At 38.3% G+C, this 27,484-nt stretch overlaps 3 protein-coding genes across 3 annotated transcripts; 2 read left to right on the top strand and 1 right to left on the bottom strand.

Moving 5' to 3' along the window:
* The first annotated feature begins 3,367 nt into the window (after window positions 1-3,367).
* On the top strand, window positions 3,368-8,303 carry tmem72 (transmembrane protein 72). Its single transcript, XM_063874449.1, has 5 exons — window positions 3,368-3,629; window positions 6,037-6,103; window positions 6,897-6,968; window positions 7,218-7,357; window positions 7,615-8,303. The coding sequence occupies exons 1-5, from the start codon at window positions 3,554-3,556 to the stop codon at window positions 8,052-8,054; spliced, it is 795 nt and encodes a 264-aa protein (XP_063730519.1). The 5' UTR covers window positions 3,368-3,553; the 3' UTR covers window positions 8,055-8,303.
* A 2,075-nt stretch (window positions 8,304-10,378) lies between these two features.
* rassf4a (Ras association domain family member 4a) lies at window positions 10,379-27,395 on the top strand. The gene is made up of 11 exons (XM_063874440.1): window positions 10,379-10,477; window positions 16,130-16,198; window positions 16,556-16,631; window positions 21,867-21,973; window positions 22,734-22,813; window positions 23,419-23,588; window positions 23,945-24,046; window positions 24,131-24,182; window positions 25,180-25,301; window positions 26,172-26,269; window positions 26,827-27,395. Exons 2-11 carry the CDS (start codon window positions 16,146-16,148, stop codon window positions 26,888-26,890), a joined length of 924 nt encoding a protein of 307 aa, XP_063730510.1. The 5' UTR covers window positions 10,379-10,477; window positions 16,130-16,145; the 3' UTR covers window positions 26,891-27,395.
* On the bottom strand, window positions 13,764-15,575 carry LOC134858519 (C-X-C motif chemokine 9-like). The gene is made up of 4 exons (XM_063874461.1): window positions 15,340-15,575; window positions 15,048-15,177; window positions 14,874-14,957; window positions 13,764-14,320 (listed from the first exon to the last, which is right to left on the bottom strand). The coding sequence occupies exons 1-4, from the start codon at window positions 15,521-15,523 to the stop codon at window positions 14,191-14,193; spliced, it is 528 nt and encodes a 175-aa protein (XP_063730531.1). The 5' UTR covers window positions 15,524-15,575; the 3' UTR covers window positions 13,764-14,190.
* Window positions 27,396-27,484: the final 89 nt, after the last annotated feature.

Genomic DNA, 27,484 nt, shown 5'->3' with positions numbered 1-27,484 from the left:
GAGTGGCCCAGCCGTTCATATGTTTTTATGTGGCCTTCAATGAAAAAAGTTTGGAAACCCCGGTCTAGGGGATGCTCCTGAGACTTGGTATTGTTATGAATGGTATCTGAAGGAAAAAGAGCATAGAAACAAGACACTTTCTTCCCAAACTGTATCTCCTTTCATTCTTAAACTGCAATGTATCAACACCTCTCAGCCACTAGGTGTCTCCCCGCAATTGTAAATCCAGTAATTAGGCTCCACAGTGGCAGAGTAGCCTACAGTGAGGTGTAATATCCACAGTGTGATTAGGTTTATGTGTTTATATTTTAGGAAGTATTCTGGTATTCTGCAGTAATTAATCTTTCAGGGATCTTTCACCGCCATCCCCCAAATAAAAATACCGATATGAAGGTGATTATGGAGATATTGCCTGAGCAAAGCAATGAAGCAGGACAATAAAGCTGCTGGTGTAATTAAGATTAGTGCTGTTTTCACTGGTTCAGACAGGCACCAGACACCCACGCTGGACTCAGACTGGGAGGAAGGAAGCGAGAAAGTATAGAGAGGGGCATGGATAATCTCTGTGGTCCCATGCCCATGGGCACAGTGGGGTGAGGGGGAGAATAGTGTGAAACTGTGATGAGTGGGAGGGTGAGGAGGCGTAACGCAGGGATGATTAAAGTCTGAGATAAAATGTGAGCAGGCGAGTGAAAGTTTGGGAATCGGGTGAGAGGTCTTAGGTCAATCTTGTTGAAGTGTAATGTCTGTATAGCTGCACAGAGCAAATGAAAACATGAGACTGTATTTATACTGTAACGTTAGATTTACAGTCTCGCTAGATGGCAATCAGTCACAATTACAGTAAACTTCTCAACCCTCTCGCATGTCCTGACAACTGCCATAAAACTCACAATGTACTGTAAATGTCAACAGTGACCCCCCCTTACAATACCCAGTGAATTATTACCATAAATTATATTTTCACAAGACTGTTTTTCATGTCATCATGAGGGCCTAGCATGTCAAATAAAGATAAACACTGTGGCCACGGCAGCATGGCTCAGTTAACATGTATCGTATACATTTCTATCTCATAGCTGGCTCATGTGAAAAGATGAACTGCAGTCTAAATATAAATATGATATAAATCTTCTCTCTTTAATCAATTGAATCACATAAAGTGGGTGGTCATCTGTGACTCAGGAAGTAAGAGTGGGAAAAATGCCCTTTGCAGAAATCCTCCTATCAATGAAAGAGGAGGAGAATGTACGCCAGCCAAAGCGATTCTTTACAGCCCTGCAACCATATCTGGCATTGATCAAGTATACATATGAATTAAAACATGATTAAGCCACTAGATACAACATATTAATCCTTGCAAATCATTTCCAACTCTAAATGCATGCTAGCAACTATAAGGGCTATTTTTCAAATGCTTACATGCTCACAGTGACAGTTTTAACATGCTTATTCTGAGCAGTTACAATGTTTATTATTTCACCCCCTTACTTAAGCATATCTGCAAGATAATTGTGCCATTTAGCACTAAGCACAGAGTACAGCTGAGGACGATGAGAATGTCCTTAGTTTAGGTGGTATTTGCTCAAAAAGGATATACATCTTAGCAGATCAAAAGTTTGACCTGATAATGACACACACAAACAAATAAGGGAGCAACAAGGTTATTACATTTCTTTTGTTAGGTGAGTGCAAATGAGTGTACAAAATGATCCAATGTATTCAATAGGCCTAGATGTTATGTATCTCAGTTTATATGGTGACTGTAGCTTTCCAATGAATGAAGCCTTAGCTTGACGCTCGTAACAACTCGGTAAATTCAACCGTTTACTTCGAATCAAGAAAAAATAAGCACAGAAAATAATGTCTTTTTACAAAGTTATAAAGTTATTACAAAGATCGAGAGAGAGTGAGAGAGTTCAAAAAACTGTGTGGCTCCACTCTTGCATTTCCTGACTGACCCCAGATTAACCCTGAAAACTCCTCCCATGAGTGTATCAAAAAATAAATTAAAAGGCACACAGTTACCAAGATGCCACAATCAAAGTACCCATTTCCAAATATTACAGAAGTAATATAAATGAGACATTATGCATGTAAATTATTCACACACCTCTGTAACATGAATAAGTAATTAACTTAACACATGACTGTAAATATGAACTGTAACAACTTAAACCCGTACATATTGTAAATATTCCTTCTTATTCTTTCTAACTCAATGACACATTTATTCATTACTGTCATTTTGAACATGAACTGAATTATTGAAGTCAAAACATCAACAAACTGCATTTAGGCTCCTACAGTGACATTGTCATCACTAAAAGAGAAATAACAATACAATTATAGTATTTCACTTGCCATAACAAATCTTACACCTGCAGTTTCTGCTCAGAAACGTATACCATGCCACACACACCATGGATGCTAAGCAGGAAACCAATGGAGCCAGTATACAAATGTGTCTTTGTTAGAGGTTTAAGGAGATTTATTTGGCTTACTTTGGCCCCTACCAGGAGTCAGTGTGTATATGTGTGTGAGCTTTGTGACTCTTAATGCTTGTTCCTGTAGGCCTCTGCTGTGCCTGAACAGGCTTACAACCCAGCCAAACCTGCATCAACCGATTATGGGCTTACATTTACACATGTGAAAGTGTGTCAAAGGGTCTCTGTTGGTTCTTGTAGCATTTTATCCCATATCCATTGCATTGTTCGACTATTCAGAACTTGCAGAGAGTATGTGTTGCATTAGGATAAACAGCAAACTAAGCAGAACTTTTTATAATCTTTCAAACTGGGATAATTTAGCTTTTTGTTCCTGACGCAAGCTGCTGTCTACGACACCAACGCTCAATGTTGCAAAACAAACAGTTTTGATAAATGGATGCTGCATGAATGACTGTGACCTGTGACATGACTGTGTGTTCAATGTTTTGATTTACTTAATCACCCAAATCCTAAAAACAAGTTATATATACAGAGAAACATGAGGAAAACTTGTCGGCATGGGAGAAGAAATGTTCCCGACCTGCTTTGCAGTTCAAAGCTGCACATTACTCCTAATTCTGAATATGTGTGTGAGTATGTGTGTGTGTGTTTCAGTTGTATATTAATTGTCCACGGATAATGTTTAACCAAATGTAATACGGACAACTGTTTCACCTTGACGTAGAGTTTGAAATTCAAAGCCAGCTGAAAGTGGAAATGTTAATGTATGTGTGTTTGTTGATGTGTGTGTGTGTGTGTGTGTGTGTGTGTGTGTGTGTGTGTGTGTGTGTGTGTGTGTGTGTGTGTGTGTGTGTGTGAGAGAGGCTGATTACATTGGAGCAACAGGGGCATTGAGTCACAAACCTCGTCGAGTGTAAGAGGCTTCACATCATGGCACTAATGGATTACCAAACCTTGGCTTCTTTTTATTTTGCAAACAACCATCCATTTCAGTGCATAAGGCTAATTTACTAAATGCTAGGCTACCACGCATTCTTCAGATAGTGTATGTGACGTGTTCAGGTTGTATTTCGTCCGAGTGAAGAGACAAAGTATTTGAGGTCATGGGAAACTTGGAGAGCGTTTGGTGGATTGTAGTTGAGTGCGCCTGCAGGATCCTCAGTGTTTCTACAGCAACAGGTATTAGAAACAAATATATGTAAAGACTCATGTGTATTAGTTATAGCTTCAGTATGGATATCATCTTCTTCTTCTTCTTCAATACTCTGAGAGGGTCATGATTTTCTTTGGGAAAGATTTGGCATTTAAAGCGTACATGCTGTAGTAAAAATACAAAGTGTTGCAACCCTTTTGTTTATAGCTGACAGCAGTCTCTCTCTCTCTCTCTCTCTCTCCCTCTCTCTCTCTGCACTCTTTTTAAGCTTTCCTGTGGGGGAGAGTGATACCGTTTTCAAGGATTTTATAAACCAAAGATGTTAGGTCAGATGGTGATGTTAGCCAACTGTACTCCTGACCTCTAAGAGAACACCAAAGCATCTCTCGGATGATATATAGAGCATATAGAAATACTTGATCTCGCTATGATGCTCCCTCCTCTGTTTTCCAAAGGCTCACAAGGACCGATTGCACACAGCTCTCTAAGCCCCATTAAATCATCACAGGGAAAATAGCTCTATGGTTGCTGCCTCCTTAAAAAATATGGGACCCCCTTTACTTAAATTCAAACAGCTGCAGACACTGAACATTTACTGAGAGACATGTGCCTCACATCGCACCAAAACCAAGTCTCTGTATCCAGCTGCTTTACTTGGCTTATGTGATCACAAGCTGTAATACATTTACACCAACAGGAGCTTTCTGTGCATTGTCTCTATGTGTGTTTTTGTGTGTTTATGGGGTGCCAGTGTGCGCCTCTGTCTCTCGGACTGTGTGTTTACGTGTCTGTGTCGGCCTGTCTGCCCCTGTGTGTGTTCTGTAGACAGACGTACGTGCTGGGAGCACATATATGTTAATACCCAGCTGGTGTATATGCAACGTTAATCTCTCTCTCACTCTATAAAACTACCAGAAACTATTTAGTTACATTCCCCTGATTTCCCACTAGTGCTGATTATATCACAGAATTTCTGGTAAGCAGGAGAAATAGTTTCCATGTGTTGAGTGGCGATCACCACTTCAGCAAGCTTACCTCTTTCATACCTCACAGGAAAAAGCTTGATTAACAAAACAGGCTTTCGATTTATAGATTTATAAGACAAAATATACCAGCCAATGAGCACCTCTAACAATTACCAAATCAAAAAAGGATAAACTCTATCTTATATGTATTTTATGATAAGAAACGCAAACCTAACAAACATTAAGGTTTATGAATTTTTGGCGGTGGGGTTGCGAACTTGACTTTTTCTTGTCTTGATGGCTGATAATCATATGCCAGGAAGTGGTTGTGCAAGACCAATAAATACTCTTATGTGTTCATAGTGAAATTCAGAGGTTTATGTTGCTATCTTTTTACAGAGCCAGGCATTAAGTCTTAATGCTGAGCCAAGCTAAACTAACTGTTTGCTGGCGGTAGCTTCATAGGTGCTGTATGAACATGGGAATGGAAACATTCTTCTTATACCGTACTAATGCATGTTTTGCTGCTTCTAATCCTGTCATGTTGCCAAATGTATTGTGTCAATTGTGTAAATTCTGTCTTTTCTTTTCTATTTTACTCTCAAAAAAATAAAAATGTGTTTCCCAAAATGTTGAACAGTCTCTATAAAATATTAAGAAGGAAGCAGTATCACAAGTTAAAAATACCATTAAATCACTGTTGTCTGTCATGTCTTTTAGAGAGATGACAGGAGAGTTTATCTTGGCTTCTCCCACTGCAGTGCATTCAAAGGTCAAGGACGGTAGAAGAAATTCAGCTTCCTTGTCATATTTATTCAGAGGAATAAATCAGCTCAGCGTCACTTTTTACTTGTGCTTTTGTATATCCACGAAAAATGAATAAAGTAGAGAAGAAATATTCATGTATTAATAATGACAACTTTGCCTATAAGTTGTGAAACATTTTTAAATACAATGATTCTGATTTGCAAGTGTCTACTCTAGCCTGCTGCCATGACATGGTCATTAATTACTAGCATGAGTAAGCTATGACCAGCATTTTGTGACCACTATGGAAGCAATTACAACAATTAATATTAAGTGTCTTTATACAACATGTACAAAACTGTTCAACATGGTCCCCTTGAGTTCAAACTATAACTTCAAGTTGGATAACTTCAGGGCACTTCAATTCAATCTTTATCGTTCAATGTGGGGAGAAACGTTCGAATCAAACAAGCATGGCTACAATAATGCATTGAAGACTACCTGAGAAGCAAAATTGCAAAGATAAAATGTAATTAGCAGTATTTAAGCATGTTTAAGGAATTACATTCCCAAGTTTGAACTACTCTACCCCTACTGCTACCCTTCCTAAATTTAATGAGAAACTTGTGAGCTAAGTCTGACATCTGGTGGACAAAATCTGCTCACCCGTAACTCTTTAAATACAACAAAAGAGGAAATTATCTTCCTGTCTCTTTTTCAGTGTTGTGTGCAGTGGGAGTGGAGACTCTGCATCAAGGAGAATTCAACAGCCTTGGCATCTATTTATTGTGAGTGTTTGGTTTGGTAGTCCATCTTGTACACACTGAATTTAAACCTACCAAAGCACTTCTGACTCCAGGTTACGTAAGAGTACACTGGTGGCATTCCTGCTTGACAAATACACCGCCTGGACTTTAATATACCAAAGAATGTGTTGCCTAAGGGCTTGTAGACAACAATTACAATACTGTATTTGCTGTCATAATCAGTTATACTGTATACACACTTTTAATGAGAAGTATTGGAAGGAGACAGAGGGATGAAGCGATGTGGATTGTAAATGGGAGACCTGTCCTTTAGTGCTCCTTCATATTATCTCAGTGGCTTGCAGCCAGACTCCCAAAGAGCCGCAGGAAAACATCTCCCTAAGGAGACCAGAAATGCATGATTGTTTATTCTGTCAGAACACAGAAATGCAGATGAGAGCCGCAACAACACACACATAAGCACACAACTAAGCGATAAGTCTTCAGAGATTGAGTGCAGTGTACAATGACGGTTGGTCTGGGGGCATTTTCTGGTTCACTGGATAAGATGGTTATCACACTATTAAAACACCAAATAGAGAACTGGGCATACTGAAGCAACAAACAATAAAACAAAACACAACACGTTTTTGGCATCACATGGAACGATAACTTTTCACTTAAAGCATCCCCTTTGCATCTTTGGCTATCCAGAAAATACCAATTAAGACAAAATACACAAACAGACAGAATAAGATCTAGTTTACATATTTTATAAACAGTTTCCTGATTGTATCAATGCATTTGTTTAATCTTGCTGTATTTCTCCTCCCAGAGTGTCATCTGTTGGAATCATGATGTTTGAGTTGGCCTATTTCCTGGATACGCTTCTGGTAATGTGTCTGCCGTGAGTACACACCATCTTTTCTTTGCATGGATACTTTAGGATAAAAATAATAGAGTTTTTTAAAGCATCTATTAACAGTGCAATCAAGTCCTGAAACCTACATTTTAACATACTGTATATGCTTATGTCTTTGACAATGTCTGCTGTATTCGTATGCACATGTTAAGCTGTCTTTACTATCAAAATAATTTAAGATGTTTAGCCCTGTTACTGCCTCAGTTCTCCACTTCTTCCTATCTTATATTACAGCTGTCCACCACACTGGCAGCTGTTTGTGTTGTGGAGGAAGATGGCTCATGTCGGAGGTTTCCATAAGTTCCTCTATTACTCCATAATGTCAGTGGTCTGCTTCTTGCACCCTGTGCTGGTATGGCATGCCATCATCCCAGGTAAAATAACATTGGTAATAGAATATGTTAACTGTATATCATGATAGTCCTTTTCAGCAACAGTCATTTTCTCCTCTTAAATAGTAAGAAAAGCACGGTGTATGTGATAACATTTACTGTGTCTTAGTAATCTGTGACAGTGTGACAGTGAGCCAGCCTGCACAATATCAGAACCATGAAACAGTAACAGCTAAAAACATATTTCCTACTGTAACAGGTCTTCTGTGAAAGAAATAAAATGTATTTTGTGATTGCAGGGATAATGCTTCTGGTTACAGCACTTTTCAACTTTATACTAAGCAAGAAAGCAAAGATCAAGCCTCCAAAGAGGCCACAGGGGAGACACATCGACCAAGGCCTGACCACTGTCTGTGTGACAGAAACTGCAGCTTCAAACAGCACAGACTCATTCTTCCATGTGGCGACAGGAAGGAGAAAGGAGGACCCAGCTCTGGCAACAAGAGACCGCTGCCTCGGCCCGGGAGAAAGAGGAGAGAGCGTGCAGGCCATGCTGGAGCTGGAGCAGACAGCAGCACCTAAAGGCACAGACAGGGAGAGGAGGTGGTGGAAAGAGAGGAGACTGCTAAGTTTCACTGGCAGGGAGGAGCCTGTGGAGAGAGAGATGGAGGAGATGGACGGATACTGTGAGCCAGAGCCAGACACCACCTCAGACACTGCTCCTATGATTACTGACTGAACATCCCTCTGCGCTCAGACTGAGTGCCTCACTGATATCACACAAAGGAAAGCATGTGTAATGTATTCAAACTGAATCGCTGGTGCTACACTGTGCAGACAATTAGTTTAACAACACACAGTATAAAATATCTGCCCATGCAAAATACGGCTTTCCAGTATTTGCAAGCATGCAGTAATAATGTTCTTTGTTTTTTCAAGATTAAAGATTATTACATTTGTTTATTAAATGTTGAATTGATTTGTATGTTTTTACTTTACAAAACATAATATTGTAAGCTTTATTGAATTTGTATCTTCAAACGTAAACATTGAAAGAAATAAACAATTGTACATAAAAATGTGGGTGGCCGATTTTTTGTAAGGCAATCCAATCCAGTTACTGCGGCATGCATTATTCATGAGGTAATAAATTAGATCAACTGTTTCATTCATTCAGACAAAATGTGTTTGAATGTGACTGGGAGTAGCAGGAATTAGAGCTAGTGCAGGTGCATGTGTTCGTCACATTCAAGACTCCTTATTGTGTGTTTGTCATGTGCGAGCGGTGACCATGGAGACGGAGCTCTGGGAGGAGTGCACACGTTATTATGGTGATGAGAAAACCATCAGATCACCCACCAGAGCGCCACCATAAGCCTACGTTTCACCAAAACATAACACACCAAACATAGTATTAATTGATATGCATGAATTACATGCTTGTGTTAAGATTTCACCTGTTTTTCTTTTGTTTTTATCATGAAACAAAGGATACAATTCTCCATGCAGACTTTACCCTTTTTTTCAGGTCATAAATCAATACTGTTTTGTTCTGTCAACACACACACACACACACACACACACACATACACTATGTACAAACTGGGTAATCCTCAGTTCTTGGTTCACTGAACTGGATATGGTATATGTAGCCTTAAGAGGTAATCTATCTGCAGCTTCAAAACTAAAGAGAGAATCAATAAAAGCAAAGAGCCTCATTCATCATAAAGCACCTTACTGAGAACAGGGTTCAGACAGCAGACACGTGAAAAATCCACTGACACATAACTAGACTGTCGGTTAAACAAGTGTGTTGTTCTCCTTTTTTGACGCAGGCAACAACCCCAGCAGCTACACAGTGGCAAACACTCTTTCAGCATTTTACACATGTTTTTGTTCTACAATAGGCTATATCAAAGCGGTGACATGTGAACAAGTCAGGAGGGATGAGATATTCTGGTGTTTTATAGTGAGAACAGGGAGTCTTTGTCCAGAGTTCGCTGAGGCCGAAAATCAGGATCGTATAATCATCTTCACTCTGCTCTCTAGTCAATTAGAAAATTAAGGAGAACACAAGAGCCTCAGTATTTCCAGTCTGCCTCCACCAACTTTGTCATATCCTCTAGAATGATCTGTTTTTGGAGGGGGGAAGTTATTATGCTGCTGGAACAATTTACTTCCTCTGTACATGTTAAATCATAAATCCTATTCAGAGAGAGAGAGAGAGAGAGAGAGAGAGAGAGAGAGAGAGAGAGAGAGAGAGAGAGAGAGAGAGAGAGAGAGAGAGAGAGACTTCCTACAGTTTTTGTTTCCACCCTACTATAGTTTCCTAGATGGTGGATCCAGGCTCAATAACAGGATGGGAAAAACCAATCTTAACAGGTCACAGGGACTTCTTCCTTTTTGTGCTGAGCTGGGGAAAAACAGGATAGGAGCTATAGTGGCTGAGCTAAAAGAATAAAATGCTCTCATCACCTCAAATGTACAGGCAAAAAAAGAGAATGAAGAAAACTGCTTATTTTATATTGTTTGGTAATTCACATTCACATTGTATTTGTAAGACAGAAAAGGTAAAGATGTAAAAGGAAATTAAACTAAACTTACCACATTAAGAAAATGGCTATGTTCATAAAATTTGACAAAAACACCTTAGCTGAGATGAGGTGATTAAATCATTTAACTATGTATGATAATTGGAAAACAATATTTAGATATACATGAAAAGTAATGTTTCAAAATACTAGACATTCATTCAAAACGCTTTTTGTATGTTTAAAGGCATCTCTGTCTGGGCTTTTTTGCAACAAAAAAAACACCCCACATTTTATTGTTACCTCTAACGTGAGTTTTCCAGTAAAGGAGAGTTAGAATAAAACAATGTTAAACCTGATGGGCTGATCAGGTTGAGGCAAAGTCTCAACGCTCAGAGGCACCTTGACGAAGAGGACATAGATGTGCAACCCTGAGTCAGATAGGCCCGCCCATGCTTATCGCTGATTGGCTGAGCTTTTTGAGCGCGATCTTGTATTGGATAATTGTGTTGTCAATTTGATCTTTTAGCTCTGAATGCCATTCGACCAGAACGCATGAAGACTGATTACCAACATCACACGGGATACATCGCTGGTGGATATACGGAAGAAGAAGGCGTTTTCTGCTATGGTAAGAAACCATACTGATCTCATTTACTGCTGTATATTTTTACACGATAAGATTAAGGGGGGGGTGTAATTTACGGTAATGCACTTTAATCCCGGACAAAACATAATGCCATGAAGATAAGAGATGTCCTGAAGTTGGATGCAGGTTACTTACGGTGTACTTTCAGTTTTTGCACTCTGGGATATCAAAGCAGTAGTGACAGTATGACAAACTTTGGAATTCATCAGCCTTTCTCTGTATCAACACGTTTATTTGCAGTAGTAGCTGCAATGGAAATAGATACATCTTCAGCAAGTGCCTTTCTATATTTTGCTCTAGCGTTTGTCTTTACATTTAGACGATTGTGGAAAGGATTTTTGTAGGTACTTTTTTTGGAGCTGCCCTGGAAATTTGACGCATGGGAATGGGATTGTCTCCGGAAAGCAGTTGCCAGAGTAGGTGCGATAATTGGATACGAATCTCGCGATGATCAAACCAATTAGCGGACCTGCACTGAAGGTTCTTTGTCCACCGAGGGAGCTTTCACACAGAGGTAATGCGTAATTTTTCCCACAAAAGAAGAGAAGAGGAGAGGGATTAGAAATTCACCAAAATCTTAGCATCACAACATAATATTTTTTCCTTGCACTGCTCTTAATCTTGGTCCATCTCCTGTGCAGCCATGTGCAATGGCTGAATAATTCATAATAATGGTGACAGACCGAATCCTTAAAGCAATGGAATATTTATACACCCAATATTGTGTATAAATATGTATAAGATATAGACTGACCATCCCATTATGCACCTACTTTGTCAGCAGTTTCAGTGGAGGTGGGCAGGTCATTAAAGGATATGTTCATTTATATGATGGACAAGTCAATTGGAGGAATATTTCTTTTAATCTAAAGCAGCCTGAATAAAGAAAGAGAAGTATTGTGACAGTAATAGAGTGCAGAGTGTTGATTGTTTAGCTGAATCTGCACCTCCTCTAGTAGTGATCACTTCCCATAAAGACAGTGCTATGGCCAGCACTGGGCAGCCTGTTTCCTGGGTTTTGTGGTGACGATTGCTGCTCATGCAACATTTTTTGTCTGAGAAAATTCTGTTGCTGCTACACTAAACGCAAAAAACTCATTTTTGTGTACATCAGCAAATTATTGGGGAACATCTAGAATAGCAACTAGCATACAAGGGTTTAATAAACCAGGGTACATTTATTAAGAATGTGTAAGTAATAGTTTGAAATGAAGTAAATCAAAGTGGCCAAACCACACACCACTACTTTAACTGATTAACATCTCTTCTTTATGTTGTCACCAAATCATGCTCTGCAACTAAATGGATCTTCTCAGAAAGTAGAGCCAGTCAATGGCCCTTTAAATACACAGTCCACACTTTTGAAACTCCAAACTTCATATGTCCACTTCAGCTTTTTTCCTGCAGGTGGTGTCAATGTCAAAGTTAAACTGAACAATGTCTTATCCATCATTAAGCGAGATGGAGCGATGCTGCCACATATTTCTAAATCAAGATGTAGTCCAGTGTACATGAAGCTTTAGACACTACATGGCCTCATTGCACCAAGATCACTATTGTGGGTACAATGCAAGGTATCTTAGATGCTGTGAGTTTAATAAAGAAAACAGTTTTGAGTTGAAGGAAGCCTTCATAAGACTGTTTTTAAATGTAAACGTTTTGTTTCAGTGCATGGCAAACTGTTAAAAAAGGCAGAAGACACATTTTGACTTTTTTTAATAGGACTTTTCATTTCCCTCTCTACTCTTATAGAAAGCAGACTCTTTCAAAAATAATCTGTCAACATAAAACTCACAGTCGTTACACAATTAAAATGTAAATGCAAACACTCAAAATCATATAACCTTGGAGGCATTTAACCTTTACTTCATACAACACAATCTATTTAATACAACACCAATACAACGTGATAAAAGAAAAAAAAACCTTACCATAAAAGTTTGAAATTAATCATTTGCAGCAGCATATTAAATGGTTAAATTATGAGGTTGCCTTTCAGTTACAGGGAGTTGTGTGTGGTGTGTATCAGAAAATGCAGATCTGAAGTGAAGGTTTAATGAGTTTGGTTAAAACCCTTTCTTAGCTGCTAACTCTTCTTATTGTTGTAGAATAAGTGTTGTATTTGGTTGATATAAAGGTTGGTTCATTATTCATTATTGATTGGCTGTTGAGTACTTAATATATGCATAAAATGCAAATTACCGGTCAGTGGTCTAGATTTGGTGCGTAACATCTTAATCAATGAAGTAATTACAGTTCAAATTAATGCAATTTTTAAAAACACACGTTTGCTTTGTAAATACTTCTCTTTGGATTTGCATGTTAGCCACATGCCATACTAACAAGACAGTTATTTTGACAGATGTAAACAGATTTCCAACATTCATTTATGAATGACTTTTTGGCAGCTTGCATAGTAAATCAACTTTAAAGGGAAAAATCCCCTAAATTACTCAGCCAGGCCAGGGACAAAGGCTGTTTTATTGAGCAGTTTACTTTCTCTTTCCATTTCACCACCTTATGTAGTCAAGCGTCAGTTAATAGCAGCATCTCATATCAGTGTTATAACACCTCACAACAATGCCAATAGGTGTTTTAGCTGAGAAAATAAACAGGTTTGTACACGCCTTAGTATTTAACTTTCCACTACCCCAACTGATGTGGGCACATTGCAAAAGCAGGTAAAAGTATTATTTGTGTGTGTGTGTGTGTGTGTGTGTGTGTGTGTGTGTGTGTGTGTGTGTGTGTGTGTGTGTGTGTGTGTGTGTGTGTGTGTGTGTGTGTGTGTGTGTGTGTGTCTATCCTATCACATGATTTTCAAGAAATCACAGAGCTGATATAAAGCCTGTTTATAAGCCATCATAAAATACTCTCACAACTCCACACCCCGATCACCTTGATGTCTCAGTTTGCAACACTTATATTAGTGTGTGTGAAAGTAATAAACTGCACAATTGATGGTCTATTGTATTTCAAGTAAAATGTCTTATTCGCAATCAATTCTGTACAGTGCCATAGAAAGAGATACCTACATTTACATTTTTCCTGGTAAATTGGTATAGCCTTCAGATGTCTGTGCAGATGTTTAAAGTGAGATGTTTTCTTTGTGCCGGCCGCTGACTCACATCCTGTAGCTTATTAACTAAAGCTGCGACTGAGGGTTATATAACCTCTCATATCCTGGCAAGGAAGTAATCCTCTTTCCCATCATTGTATTTTTAAAATAATCAGGAGTTTTAAAAAGAAAATACCACACACAATCCCAAACTGTTATTCTGATATATTTATTTAAAAAAACACAATAAAAAAAACATTATTCATATAAAAATAAATAACCAACAAGCCTTCTCTGTTAGTTTTCTCCAGCTGCATACACAGAACTGCACATGAATAACATAATGAGATTTTTAACAGCATTTTGAAGCTAAAACTATTAACATTTATGACAAGCCTCCAGGGCTCAGTTTTTACATTTACACCATTCCGCAGAATGTGGCTGGCTGAGAGTTTGATTTACAGCTTGGACAAAAGTTTAAGGGAGCTCGGTGTCTTAGCTGCGTGACTTTTCTAAAAAAGTGTGTCCTTGCCATGGTTTTTTAACAGCCTTGTGACCATGAGTCAACAGTGTTACAAGAAACAGCATGTAGACGCGGTGTTCTGTTCAGAAACTTTGGACAACTTGTCAGGCTGATTGACTATCGGGGGTTTAAGGATGGGGCTTTCCTGCTCTGGGTCCTGTTCCTCTGTCCGGAATGCTGGCGCTGACCTCCTCTCCCCCTCCTTCTCTTCAGGCACAGCTTCACATCACGACCAAGGATATGACTCCTAAAAAAGACACACAGGAGATCTAGCATTAGCCTGGAGGAAGGGCTGAACATTGAAACTGTAAATGACACATTACATCTTTTGATATAATATGTTTGCAATAGCATGATAAGCTTCTTTAAAAGGAGCTATCATTTACTCTGAAAAAGGAAAACATAAAGTGAATCTGTGTTTTGTACAAAATGTTTTAAAAGCCACTAACTTTGATGTCTAAAGTAAAGAAACATTTGTAGGAAAGACTAAGAAACTTCTTGAATTGGTGCTTTGTTACGACAAGAACTGGCTTGGCAACAAATAAGATACTGTTGGCCTGAAGACAAGTGGAACACCTTTACAACCAGTTGGGATAAACAACTTAAATGTCCACCTATCTGTTGTGTAATAACACTATTGTATAATGTGTGCAAATGAACCTCAGTTTAAATATTAAACTGAGGTGAAATAAATGTTAGTCTTGGCTCTGAGGCCATGTTTTCAGATCACAGTAATACAGCAACACTTGGTGAGTGTATGTCTCTTATTTAAGTTATGTTTCACTGATAAAGCCTCTCACCTGTTCCAGCAGCGAATCAGCTGTTTGCCCATTGGTGACTCTGGATTCAGGCACACTGCCTTATTGTTACTCTTCAGGATCACTCTGTAAAACACATGTAAACCAACACATTTACTCCTCTTATTCAATCTTCTGTGTCCATGAATGTGTGTGTCTGCAGGATCTGGTACTCACATTACTGTGACTGTGGCGCAGTTGGGGCTTTTCTGATAAACTGTGAGTTCTTTCAGTTTCCCTCTGACACCTGATTGTGTCTGTGGACACAAACATCTTCCCGGGACATAGGTGCTGTCTGACTCTTTCACTGCACACGACACATTAACAGGATTAAAGGTTAACTCTAAACATTGCAGCAAGAGCAGGGATTAAGTTCAGACAGCTTAGTCCAAATAAAGCAACACTCCTACAGTCACTGTATCTAGATAATAACAAAGAATGCAATAATGTAATCATACAATGTTCTTACCTGTGATCAGTACACAGCAGAGGCTTAGGAAGGCAAGCTGACAGGCTGACGGAAGCTTCATGCTGGATACGAGCTGAGTGCTGCACTGAGCCCCTTGAGCCACATGTGGCTGTTTTATACTCATGCTCCTCCCCCGCATACTCAGAACTGGGCTTTCCAAACCATAAAAAATTCCCCATTGCATGAGATAGCAGGACACAGGAATTAGGATGATGATGTTGAATCAGGGACATCATTCCTCTGTCTTGAACTCCTGAAGGACACAGTGATTAATACAGAAGTTGTCCTTTTGTATTTACTGTGCTTTCTATTGGAAGGAAAAACTTTTGTCGCACACTTTTGTTTTTTACTTTGCCCCAAAAGTAATAAAGTAGTGCTTCCTCATAATATTATGATGTTAACTGTTGAATAATCTAACCACATCAGTATGAGTTACCTTTAAATGAGAAAGAAGACACTGTGTTTTACAGACTTTGAAGAACTTTGCCGCAACATGTTCCTCTGTTGGCTTTGTGTCAACAACACCATGTGATTTCTTTTAACTCCATGAGCCATTTGTGCCCAAAAACTTCCTACCCTTAAATTGGATCAAACATAAAACATGACAACATATTAAACTGAACAAACATGAATAACTGTCTGATAAGAGTAGTAAAAGGATAGTTGAATGATAAATGCACAAATCATTTTATTAAATATAATGCACATTTAGGAGTTATTCCTATTGCTAAGTAATGTAAATCAGGTTATTACATGTCATTATTAATGTTTGTCTCTTATTCTGCCACAGCTGGACTCTGGTCACAATGGGTGAGCGTAAGACCTATGTGAAGCTCAGTGAAGAGAAACTGATACCAAAGTAAGTCCCTTTATTTCACCTGCTGCAATGTAATTATATTAAGATTAATCAAAATGTCACCACTGCTCGCGTTGTGTGAGAACTGCGAGGGATTTAATGTAATGTATTTGTTTTGGGAATATTTTTTTGTATAGAAATTCAACATTTTTGTGTTTTGTTTTTGTTATTGCTATTTTTTGGCGTATTTGTTTCCATACATATTATGTGTGTATGTCCTGTTGTTAATATCCAAATACTTCAGGGAGCATTATGAACATAAGTGTATTCAGTTAACATGTTATGCCTTAAATACTTTTGTCCTCTTTATCTAAATACAATATATCCATAAACCCTTTGTTGTCTTATGTTCATTTCCAGGTCAGACATATTATCACTGCTTAAGACCTACAACTGTTATCATGAAGGAAAGAATTTCCAGCTTCGGACCCGCGAGGTAAGACAACATTGGCAGATCTGACAGAAAACAGGGAGAGTTTTTGACAGTTGCTTGGTTGTATGTTTGGGCATGCTGGATTGAAGGACTTACAGTACCATAAAATGGGTCAACAAATAGCAAAACTGGAACCAGTTTAACCAGCTCTTTGGTTTGCAGGCAGATAATGAGAACAAAAACCTTGCAATCTGGCAGCAGTTCTTATCACAGACCTTCATCTGGGATCTTTTCCAACAAGCCACACAGCTGACAAAGCACACAAAAAACGCCCTTTTACCTAAAAGCGATTATGAAAATGCAAGAGGGTCTCAGATTTCAGTCATATACTGTACACTAAATGCTCAGCAAAGTATTTCCACAGTAAATGTTGTGGTGTGTCTGGTTATTTGTTTGATATCCTATGGGTTTTTGGTCGGGAGTTCCCCCTTGTTCTCCAGCAGGTTTTGAGAAAGGGAGAGAGAGTGTGTGTGTGTGTGTGTGTGTGTGTGTGTGTGTGTGTGTGTGTGTGTGTGTGTGTGTGTGTGTGTGTGTGTGTGTGTGTGTGTGTGTGTGTGTGTGTGTGTGTGTGTGTGTGTGTGTGTGTGTGTGTGTGGTGATGTGGTGATCCGTCTCTTTTCCTGTCGTCCAGACTCACTATATTGTCACCTTCTGGGAATCCCCCCGCCAGTCGCTGGCATAACATGTGAACATGTAACATACATATGGTGTTTTATATAGAGGGAGCAATGATCTCACAATATTAACATGATGTTAACCTTGTAAAACAGTTATGAATTGATATTTAATGGCATATTAAATAGAGACTTATCATAGAAAATTACTTGACCACCGTAACTTGCAAGCTCCTTATTCAACCAAAAATTGTGGCTTCAATAAAGAACTGAGTCCAGACTGACCTAAATATATATATTTCTCAAGTGTGATAGCTGTAAAAAAGAAACTCCTGCAATGAAAACCACTGATTCTGCAATATTGCTTACTGTGTTAAAAAGCAGGCTGTCCAAGGCACCTTTCAGCCTCATTGTTTTGATTATGTTGCCTCATTTTAACTCAACCTTAAATCATACAGTAATTAGCTAAATGTGATGACTTGTATTTATGTGTCTTTTGTTTCTATGACTGAAAAAATAAATCTGTATCTAAGGCTTCTGCAAAGCAATACAAACATAATCAATCATCTGTGCAATATGAAAGGAGGATCCTGAGGAATGTACATGTTATACCTTATTTATCAGTTTACTTTATTCTATGTAGCTACGTTTGTAAGATGCATGAAATTAATTATTGAACTCAACACAAGTCCGTTCAGCAGCTGTCAATAGAAAATGTAAAAACATCAGTGCTAGTAGTGTGATATAATTAAATGCAAGCTCTAACATGAATAGCCAAACTTGATGCTGAATGACGAATGTTTGTTATACATTCACTGCTCAGCCCCAGTCTTGGATCTAATATTGAATTATGAATTTGGCCAAAAGGGCGGTAAAGCTTTCTCTTCTGATTAAGGGGATTTAAAAAAAAAAATGTTATTCATATATTTTTAATAACGTGGTATACTCAAAAGATTTCATTCTTATCCAAGGCAACACTTGGCTCAATAGTCTGTGCTTGTCTGCTGCGACAACCAAATATCAATCTCAGTGCTGCAGGTCGCCCTTGTGGCTGTGTCGTGTATTTTTTGGTTTAAAATGCAAACACTGTAGCCCTATTTATTACCACTAGATGACAGCATTGTATCCTAAAACCTTTGGGGCAGTTGCTACTCAGATTCTTTATCAAGTCCAAGTATCAAAACAACACAAAAGTACTAGATAGATTTGCTCCATTTATATTATGTATCTTTTGAATATTATATAAACTGTTTTGAATTGCACTATGAAAAAACCAGCCTACTTATTAAAATGGCCCCAAGAGTTATATTATGACGCATATATATTATATAGATATTATCACTAATTTCACTACTGATTCAAATGTAACATAGATAACACGCCAATTGCAATAAATACACAGACCTTGAACCTTAAGAACAATTTAAAAACCACAGTATTATTAAAACGTAGTTAAAACGTTTTTACTTCTCTTCTCTTTTACTCATTAAATAGAATTACACACATAATAGTTCAAGTTATTAGAAATAATAGTAAATGTAGGAAGTGAAACATTTGATTCTAAAAATGAAATGAACTTACTTAGATTATATTAAAAACAATATTTCTCTTTTCCCCTAAAATATAATATATAGCAGTATAAAATGGAAATTGGATTAGAGTTTTGAAAAAATGTTACAAATAATTTTCTCTATCATTTATCAATTTGAAAGGGTGAAGGGATTGAAATGTAATGATAATCAGGTGTTTAAAGTAACTTCAAAAACAGCAGAAAAGAAACATCTTCATGAGTATTTTAGTATTTTATTACAAAGTATATCTTAAAAAATGTAAACATCTACACTTCAGTCCTCAGTGCATAGAAATATATATTTTATTATGTATATATATATATATATATATATATATATATATATATATATATATATATATTATCTCTTAGGCCATTTGGTTCTTTTGTCTTTGTTCATCATAATAAGTCCCGAATGTTCATAAACAGAGCAGATTCTCCAACGTTGTTTGATTATGAGATATTCCAAAAAGTGCCTTTTGGGGTTTTTCACAACAACAACAACAACTTCTCCCTTCAAGTCCGTATCTGTCCAAACAGCCAGTCTACTGGATCTTGGCCCCTGCAGTCTTTTTCTCTGCCCAGCATGAGAGAGAAATCTCTGTGCTGTTGAGACCCAGACTGTAAAGTCTGGAAGTCCTTAGTGAGCGAGGAGAGCCGAGAGGAAGTGAAGCTGAGACAGAGAGCTTCATCTGAGCCTTTGAGAACTGCCGCAGCCTGGGGGACCTCTGTAGTCTGACGGGGCCGCAGCTCGGGGCCTCCTCTGATCGGGCAAGAGCCTGGATGCTCGTCATGTAGTCGTCCAGAGACGGTGCGCTCTGGGTAGGCTGTGAGGATGAGGGGCGAACAGGCAAGTCCTCCAGCGTCTCAGTAATGGTGGGTAAGAGAGGCAGGGAAAGCAACAACCATGTGCGTTTCATGCTGCATCGGGAGAGGAAAAATAACATAGTTAGACTTTATGAAAATACTCGCTGGTAAAAAAAAAAAGGAAACTGTTTATTTTAGTCTTTTACATTAAAATGATTTTACATTTTATGTACTGTAGATGCCCTTCAGTCCTTGTTTTTGTAAGAATGGTCAACACATATAGCTATTTCATTTCATAGGTTGTTTTTTTTAATCTTCTGTCTTGTTAATACTACTTTTTAAATCAAGTCCTTTATTATAGGTGGTAGTTAAGAACACAAGAAGAAGAAGCCCTCTCACCTTTGTTGCTTGAGTTGTAGAGTGGACTTGCAGAGTGAAGCAGAGTGATGTGTAGTCCGCTCAGTTGAGTATGACTGGAGTTGAGTGTGTATCCGTGCTTTATAGAGGCACTCTGTAGCAGAGCGATTAAGCGCTACTTCCAAAAATAGATCTGCTGACCTTACTCGCATCTCCGTGGGCTTGTGTGTGTGTTTGTGAGGGTGTGTTCATGCCTGTTCAGGAAACTGGCGATGCGGGTCAGAGAGGTTCAGTGGTGCAGCTGTTTATATTCCAGAAACAATGAAGCCCTGGGAGCATTCTGTCTCGCCTCAAAAAACCCTTGTTGCCTCTTTTTTTTCAGTTATAAAATGTTAAGCCTTCTAGAAATGGTATGAAAACCTGACTCTCAGTATTATTATTTGTAAGTAATTTGCACATTCCTTACTGACAAGCTTCTATGGCTCCCACAATTGTTTATGAAATAACAGTCAAAAGTAACTATGTCAGTCACAAGTCATCCATGCAAATGAAACTGTTTAATTTATTAACAGGACATTCCTACATTTAGAAGCCCAGCTTGAAGAATTAGTTCAGCACCATCAAAAACATCTAAAGCTATAGAGCTGTCTGAGATCTTTATGCAAACTGCTCTCATGTGTACATGAGTGACATACTCCGAGATGACAGGAATATTTCTTGATTGTACAAAAGAAGTTTAACATACAACTATTTTGGAACATCCTGTTGCAGTTTATGGACTTTTGACAGCATAGTTAAGTTGTAAAGAACCCATGCATTTCTTCGATCCTCCTTCGGACAAGAAGTTTTTTGTCATGAGCTGAGTGAGGCTAAAAATGTTGTATTTAAGGATTTCTTATTTGCCAAACTCTCACTCACTCTCACAGGATCAACCATTGATTCACAAACAGTATATAAACCAATATATGTTAAATACAGTAAGCTACCTAATACAAAGGCTTAAAATGATTATGATTTACCTAATTATTAATTATATGTTAAAAAAACTTCCAATAAAATGAAAAGCAAACTGTTTTCCTTGATGTAAATATCCATGTATGTGTTCACAAGTAGTTCATTAATTTAATTCATTTTAATTTACTTGGAGTTTTACCAGAAATGCAACACGATAACCACAAACCTTCAACTGGCAGAGAATCAGCTGTTAAAACTGCAACTAGAATAACTTTTCAATCAAAAGAATGTGGGTTAAAAGAGCGCATTGTATTTTGGGGATTTTGTGAAGATATAATAGCTATTTGAGGCAAAGGAAGCTGACCAAGTCACACAGTCACTGTTGGGATATAGTATTTGATTTAATAGTTCAGTTATGTAAAAACAAACGTGAAGCTCCACCATTCACTCCAACATGATAGAGACCCTTTTTTTCAAATTATAAAGCAAACTGCAGAAAATGTTAAACAGGATGACACTGTTTTATTTCCATTTACGAAAACATCATGGGATCATTTTTTTCCTTATTTAGACTTTCACTTCTGTGAGATCAAAATGGCCCCCCCAAGTGTACGTGACCGAAAGCAGTTTCGTCTTTGTTCTCATTATTGCTGCTTTTCATACGTGACTTCACCATTGTATCATGTGAAAAAAGGTGGTTCAAACCTGACAGGCTTTTTCCAAGATGAGAGGGGTCACCCTGTAGCTGTGAGCGCTCATGCACGTACACCTGACAAGGAGCTTCTGTGGCCGGCGACAAGCAGGATATCCTCTCTGAGCACGAGTTGTGATGATTACTGTGTGTGTGTGTGTGTGTGTGTGTGTGTGTGTGTGTGTGTGTGTGTGTGTGTGTGTGTGTGTGTGTGTGTGTGTGTGTGTGTGTGTGTGTGTGTGTAGGAAGATGGAGAGCTCATCCTGGAGGGGTTGCTGAACATCTACTGGGGTCTGCGGCGACCAATCAGACTTCAAATGTACGACGACAATGAAAGATTTCGTCTCAACCGGTATGACCACTCGCAGCAAACCCGTAGTATCTTACACTAAATACAATTATTATTTTATAAAGATAAATAATAAAGATACCTTGCAGTCATTATTTTGTCCAACACTTACAATGATTCCCACCAGTTTAGCCAGTTCATTTATAATAAAGGGAAAATATTTAGAATTTGGCATGTCATAAATAAAGTGGCAACTTGAATGCATGTGTTTTTTAGTCCTTGATGCGCAAACCTAGTTATGAATTGAACAAGAAAAAAGATGACGGAATAATCTTGAATAAAATTATCTTCAGTTTGGAAAGTAGTTGAAAATTACCTTAGCCCCTGGATGCATTTAGCTAAGAAGATGTAGCTTAACATAAAGACTGGAACGACAATTTCTCTACATTTTCAGTTGAACTGTCTGTCACCTGTAGTTTCATATTTGATATGCAAACAAGTGGAATCAAACTTATCATCAAACTGCAGGAGTAGAAATTGAGAAAGCACATTTCCCCTAACTCTAGTTCTACCCAACAATCTTTTCCAGGATATCTACCCAACAATCTTTTCCAGGATATCTACCCCGGTCTTTAAAATATTTCTTAAAATGCGTTCGAAAGCTCTGGAAAAATAAAGCTTGCAAATGAACCTAGAGTTAAGATCAGCTAAATACCTTTTTTTTTTTTGCAAAACACCTTGATGCATTTTTATAGTCTTGAATAATGTAGACGGTATAATTGTTAACAAACAATAAACACATTGTTCCTCCGTCTTTCTACAGAAACGATAGATCTGCTGGGGCAACGCAGCTCTCAGCAGAGTCCAATAATAACTCACTGGACACAGAAACTGAGCCGGCTGGTGAGTAACATACACGTGCAGTTACTTATACACACTCGTCCATTTACAAACTTAACGGATTAACATAGATTACAATCACATGCTGAGACAGATTAGAGCACCATGGATACTTATTTAACATTCACATTGGAAAGCTTGGCTCACGTGTGGAGAACAGATTATCCTGAGATGCCACCTACATCAGACTATCAATAACACTATAAACAACCAAGATTAGGCTATCAGTCATGGATCTGAGTAGGGCCTTTTTAAACTGTTTGACATAGTCCTTCATAATCACAGTTAAACAACAGGAGACATGTGTATTACGTTTATACATATTTCATTTCCAGTAAACAGTATAAAATCAGAATCATATGTTTAATTTGATTCTGATTTAGAGGATTTCCATTACTTACCGAAACAAAGAAGCGTCGAAACTAAGTTGAATTGTATATATTATTATCTTACAACTCCAGATCTTAATTTGAGAGCAAAAGAACATTATTTATTCATTTTCATCCAAAGACAATTGATGGGCTTAACAATGACTTCTGTGTTAAAACCATGGCAGACCTTCTGTTCAGTGCATGTTTTAAAAGAGGCATGTTTTTGTTTGCACTGAGGTGGAGACACGTGTGGTGCGGATGAAGAGGATTCTCCTCAGCTGCTGAGGACCAGGAGTGATGCTTCCTTCATGCGGGTTCAGAGGAGGTCAAAGACACACACTGCCAGAGATTTGCAGCGCTTGCGCACACATAGATTCTCAATCAACGGACACTTCTACAACCACAAGGTACAACAAACAGAACACACATTAATGTATCCCACTGTTAACACATCTTCAGCTGCAGAAGGGCGGAAGCTTCCTGTGTGGCTATGCCTGTACTAGTGCTGAGGGCCACAATAGCCTGCTGAGGGCTGATTTCATTAATGTGCAACATAATACAAGGTCACACTGTGTTCCTTCGTCAGTTTCTCCTGAATACAGTGTTTTTATTGAACAGTTTCCAGGAACACACCAATGGATTGACTTCCCGTTCAAAATGTCAAAGGTGTTAATGTCCAGAAATACCTTCTCAAGTGTCGGTGAAGAAAAGTAATACTATGTGTCCCCTCAGTTAATTCTACATGTGTTTCTTTTGTTTTCAGACATCTGTATTTACTCCGGCCTTCGGTTCTGTTACTAACGTAAGAGTGAACAGCTCCATGACGACTGGGCAAGTCCTCAACTTGCTGCTACACAAGTTTAGGGTAAACAGTGAGACAATAGTCGCATTTCAAGTGGCGTTTCAGTAAAACCAGAAATAAATGATATGTCTGTTGTCTTTTTTTAAGGTGGAGAATAAATCTGATGAGTTTGTACTTTATATGGTGCACGAGTCTGGTGGTAAGTCATAACTCTTATTGTGGTTTTATAAGGGGGAAATCGTTTTAGGTGTGTTTGTGATCACTAGGGCTGTGCAATTTAATCGATCCTACGATATATATCGATATTTTGTTTCCCGAGAAAGTATCGATATTTCAGCCGCGAGTATCGATACATTAAGTCCCATTCAAATCCCCCGTGTTCCGCGTGGCACTCTGCTCGCTGCCCATTACGTCTGCCAGCCGCTAGTGTCGCTGTAGAGCATTTCTAGATACACAGATCTAGTGTGTCTTCTTCTCGCGGTGAGTGCGAAGCGGTTCAGGAGAATGGCGGCTGACATTAACCCAGCACCTCCGCGCTTAAAAGCAGATGTGTGGGACCACTTTGGGTTTAAAAAGAAGAAGGAAAGTGAAAATTTAGATAAAACTATTGCAGTTTGCAAGCTGTGTCACACAAACGTGAAATACTCTGGAAATACCACTAACCTACGAACCCACCTACAACTTCACCACCCGGACAAGGTAATGCTAACTGAGGAACTCAAGAAGCTGCGGCCACCTGCTGCACCTTTTAATTCTCCATTGTCCATTGTGATACTGCACTTTATGTACTTATGTTTCAAAGGCTTGTAAGCTACAGTTTGCACTGTTTCAATAAATGAAACAAATTTTCTCACCACATATTTTGATTCATTTTGTCCAGCATTTGCAAGCTGTAGACTCTCTGTCTAGTCAGAGCCATATATTGTGTAATTGATGCTTTCAGTTGAATTAATTCAATCCAAGTCAATGGAACACTCACCAAAGATGTCACCAAAATCACACTGTCCCTTTAAAATCTTTCAGAAAATGATGTTAGTGTATCGAATTATATCGAATCGTATCGAATCGTATCGTTGGCTGAATATCGTCATATATATCGTATTGTGAGCTGAATATCGTGTATCGTATCGTATCGTGAGATTAGTGTATCGCTACAGCCCTAGTGATCACCTGTTTCTTGTTCTATGTCCTTGTAGAAAAGTCCCGACTCAGGGAAGGTGAATACCCGCTGGTGGCTCGTGTGCTTTATGGACCCTGTGAGAAAATCTCCAAGATCTTAATCACAGAGGCCGACCTTGGAGAGGAAGTCACATATGATGTGAGTCTAGGCCTCCTGCCACCACACCCTCTTCTTGGTCTCGATAAGGGCCCCCTTTTTTATTTTATTTTTTACATGTTGTAATCAACTTAAACACAATGAAACAAAGGGACCAAAAATAGACTGTTGGGTTGAATTTAGCAATCTGAGCAAAGATATCCTGATTGAAACTGATGTTTCAATAAGCTAAATGGACCAACTGTTGTGACTGCACTAGGTGCTAAATAAAACAAGTTGCTGGGTAACTTTCCTGGATTAGTATACTGGAATTACTTTCACACGTTTCAACTCCTAGAAGTTAAAAGGGGAGTTTATTTAACTCACGTACTGTACATCTATGTTTAGCCATTGTTCTGTTTTAATTTGCCCAGGTTTTGAAATATTAACCTGTTATCATATACAGTGTACAATATACAGTCGGATTAAAAAGTCGATTCTCAATCATCTATAAAATAGGCCTTGGTCATCTACAATTCATGTGACCCCCACTTTGCTTTGCGTGACTTGAAATTATGGCCCCACTTTTTCATATGCAGACAGCTGTACTTGGCTTTTAGAAAAACAGTAGCAGTGTTGGGTTGGTTCCTTGCTGAAAGACGACTAGACACCCAGGAGGCAAACTGGTACCTCTCCGGCTACCGGTCCACAAACATGTTTGGTCGGGGAATTTAAACAGTGACCATCCAGTTCCCACCTAAAAGATTGAGCAACTGCTGCCTCCAAAGAGATCACTATTAGGATCTAAAGTTTCTTTGGATGAAACACAGAATGCGCTTTTTACAGTTTTTCCTGGAATTCCTTTGCCCTGTAAATATAAGCATGTTTAGCTCACTTGTGGTGATATCTTAATATGTATCTTTCTTTCAACAGGTGGCCCAATATATTAAGTTTGAGATTCCTGTTTTAGACAGCTTTGTAGTGAAACTTAAAGAGGAAGAAGAACGTGAGATACACAAGCTGACCAAAAAGTAAGCAATTCTCTCGACTTCTCAACAGTTTTTACGTAGCAGAGTGACAAAACAAGTTTACATCTAGAAAAAGTGTTCTTTAATCACTTGTCTATTTCATTATATGAGGTAAATATATTGATCTGTGTTCAAAATCAAAATAAGACCTTCAATTAAGACTGTTTGTGTAAAATATGTATCCATCACTGTTTGCCATGGTGCAATAACTCAATGATATGATTGAGATGTTTGCAACATCACACATGTTGTCTGTGTGTCTGACTTGCAGCATGTCAGCTTAAGACATATTGTTGACATATTTCACCACACATACAAACTCATTGTAAAAGACAAGCTTAGTGATTTTTTTATATTGTTGTTTTTGTCACAACATTCTATTAAAAAAGAAACAATCATGAATTGATCATACAGACAGGTATTGCCTGTTCAACTGGGGGATATAATAATGTCTTATTGTATTGTTTTATCACTCAATTCACATGTATTTGAGTATATGAGTGCCTTTTTGTAAGTGTGTCAGAGATAATCTTTAATCATGGTTTTTCTCGTCTCTACAGGTACAGCTCTCTGAAGTCTATGATCCAACGTCAGCTCGAAGGCAGAGTCGGTGACATGATATGATTTTCTGCAGGCACTGATGTAACCAGTGTGTGTGTGTGTGTGTGTGTGTGTGTGTGTGTGTGTGTGTGTGTGTGTGTGTGTGTGTGTGTGTGTGTGTGTGTGTGTGTGTGTGTGTGTGTGTGTGTGTGTGTGTGTGTGTGTGTGTGTGTGTGTGAAAGGAAGGGTGTGTTGAACACTAATGAGTGTTGATTTCCTTCGGGAATATTTGCCAATACTGTAGTGAATGTAGAGGTAGAGGTAAGAGGGTAAAAGTATAGGCTGCAATAGAACCATATCATACACCAACGTGCTTCTACTTTTAGAAATACATATCTCAACAGTTTGTAGGATCTGTTTATGTTTTTGCTGCAAAGTGTATCACTGCTTTTTTATCTCTGCTATTGATTTAAATTATTTTGTATGGAAATTCTTACTGACAGTTTGGATATTTATACCACCTGTTTCTGGTAAAGTTTTTCTGTGAACTTTTCTATGTAATAAATCTGTTTTTAGTTTTGTCTATAAATGTTGTCTCTATAATTGTTGTATGTCCTGAAACCAAACATAATACCCAGCTTCCCACAATGAAAAAAGGCATCTTTATTATTTCCTGAA

Source organism: Eleginops maclovinus, chromosome 22, assembly GCF_036324505.1.
Source record: "Eleginops maclovinus isolate JMC-PN-2008 ecotype Puerto Natales chromosome 22, JC_Emac_rtc_rv5, whole genome shotgun sequence".
Lineage (NCBI taxonomy): Eukaryota > Metazoa > Chordata > Actinopteri > Perciformes > Eleginopidae > Eleginops > Eleginops maclovinus.
Note: the sequence above shows the minus strand (reverse complement) of the source record. Positions and strands in the feature narration are given on the sequence as shown.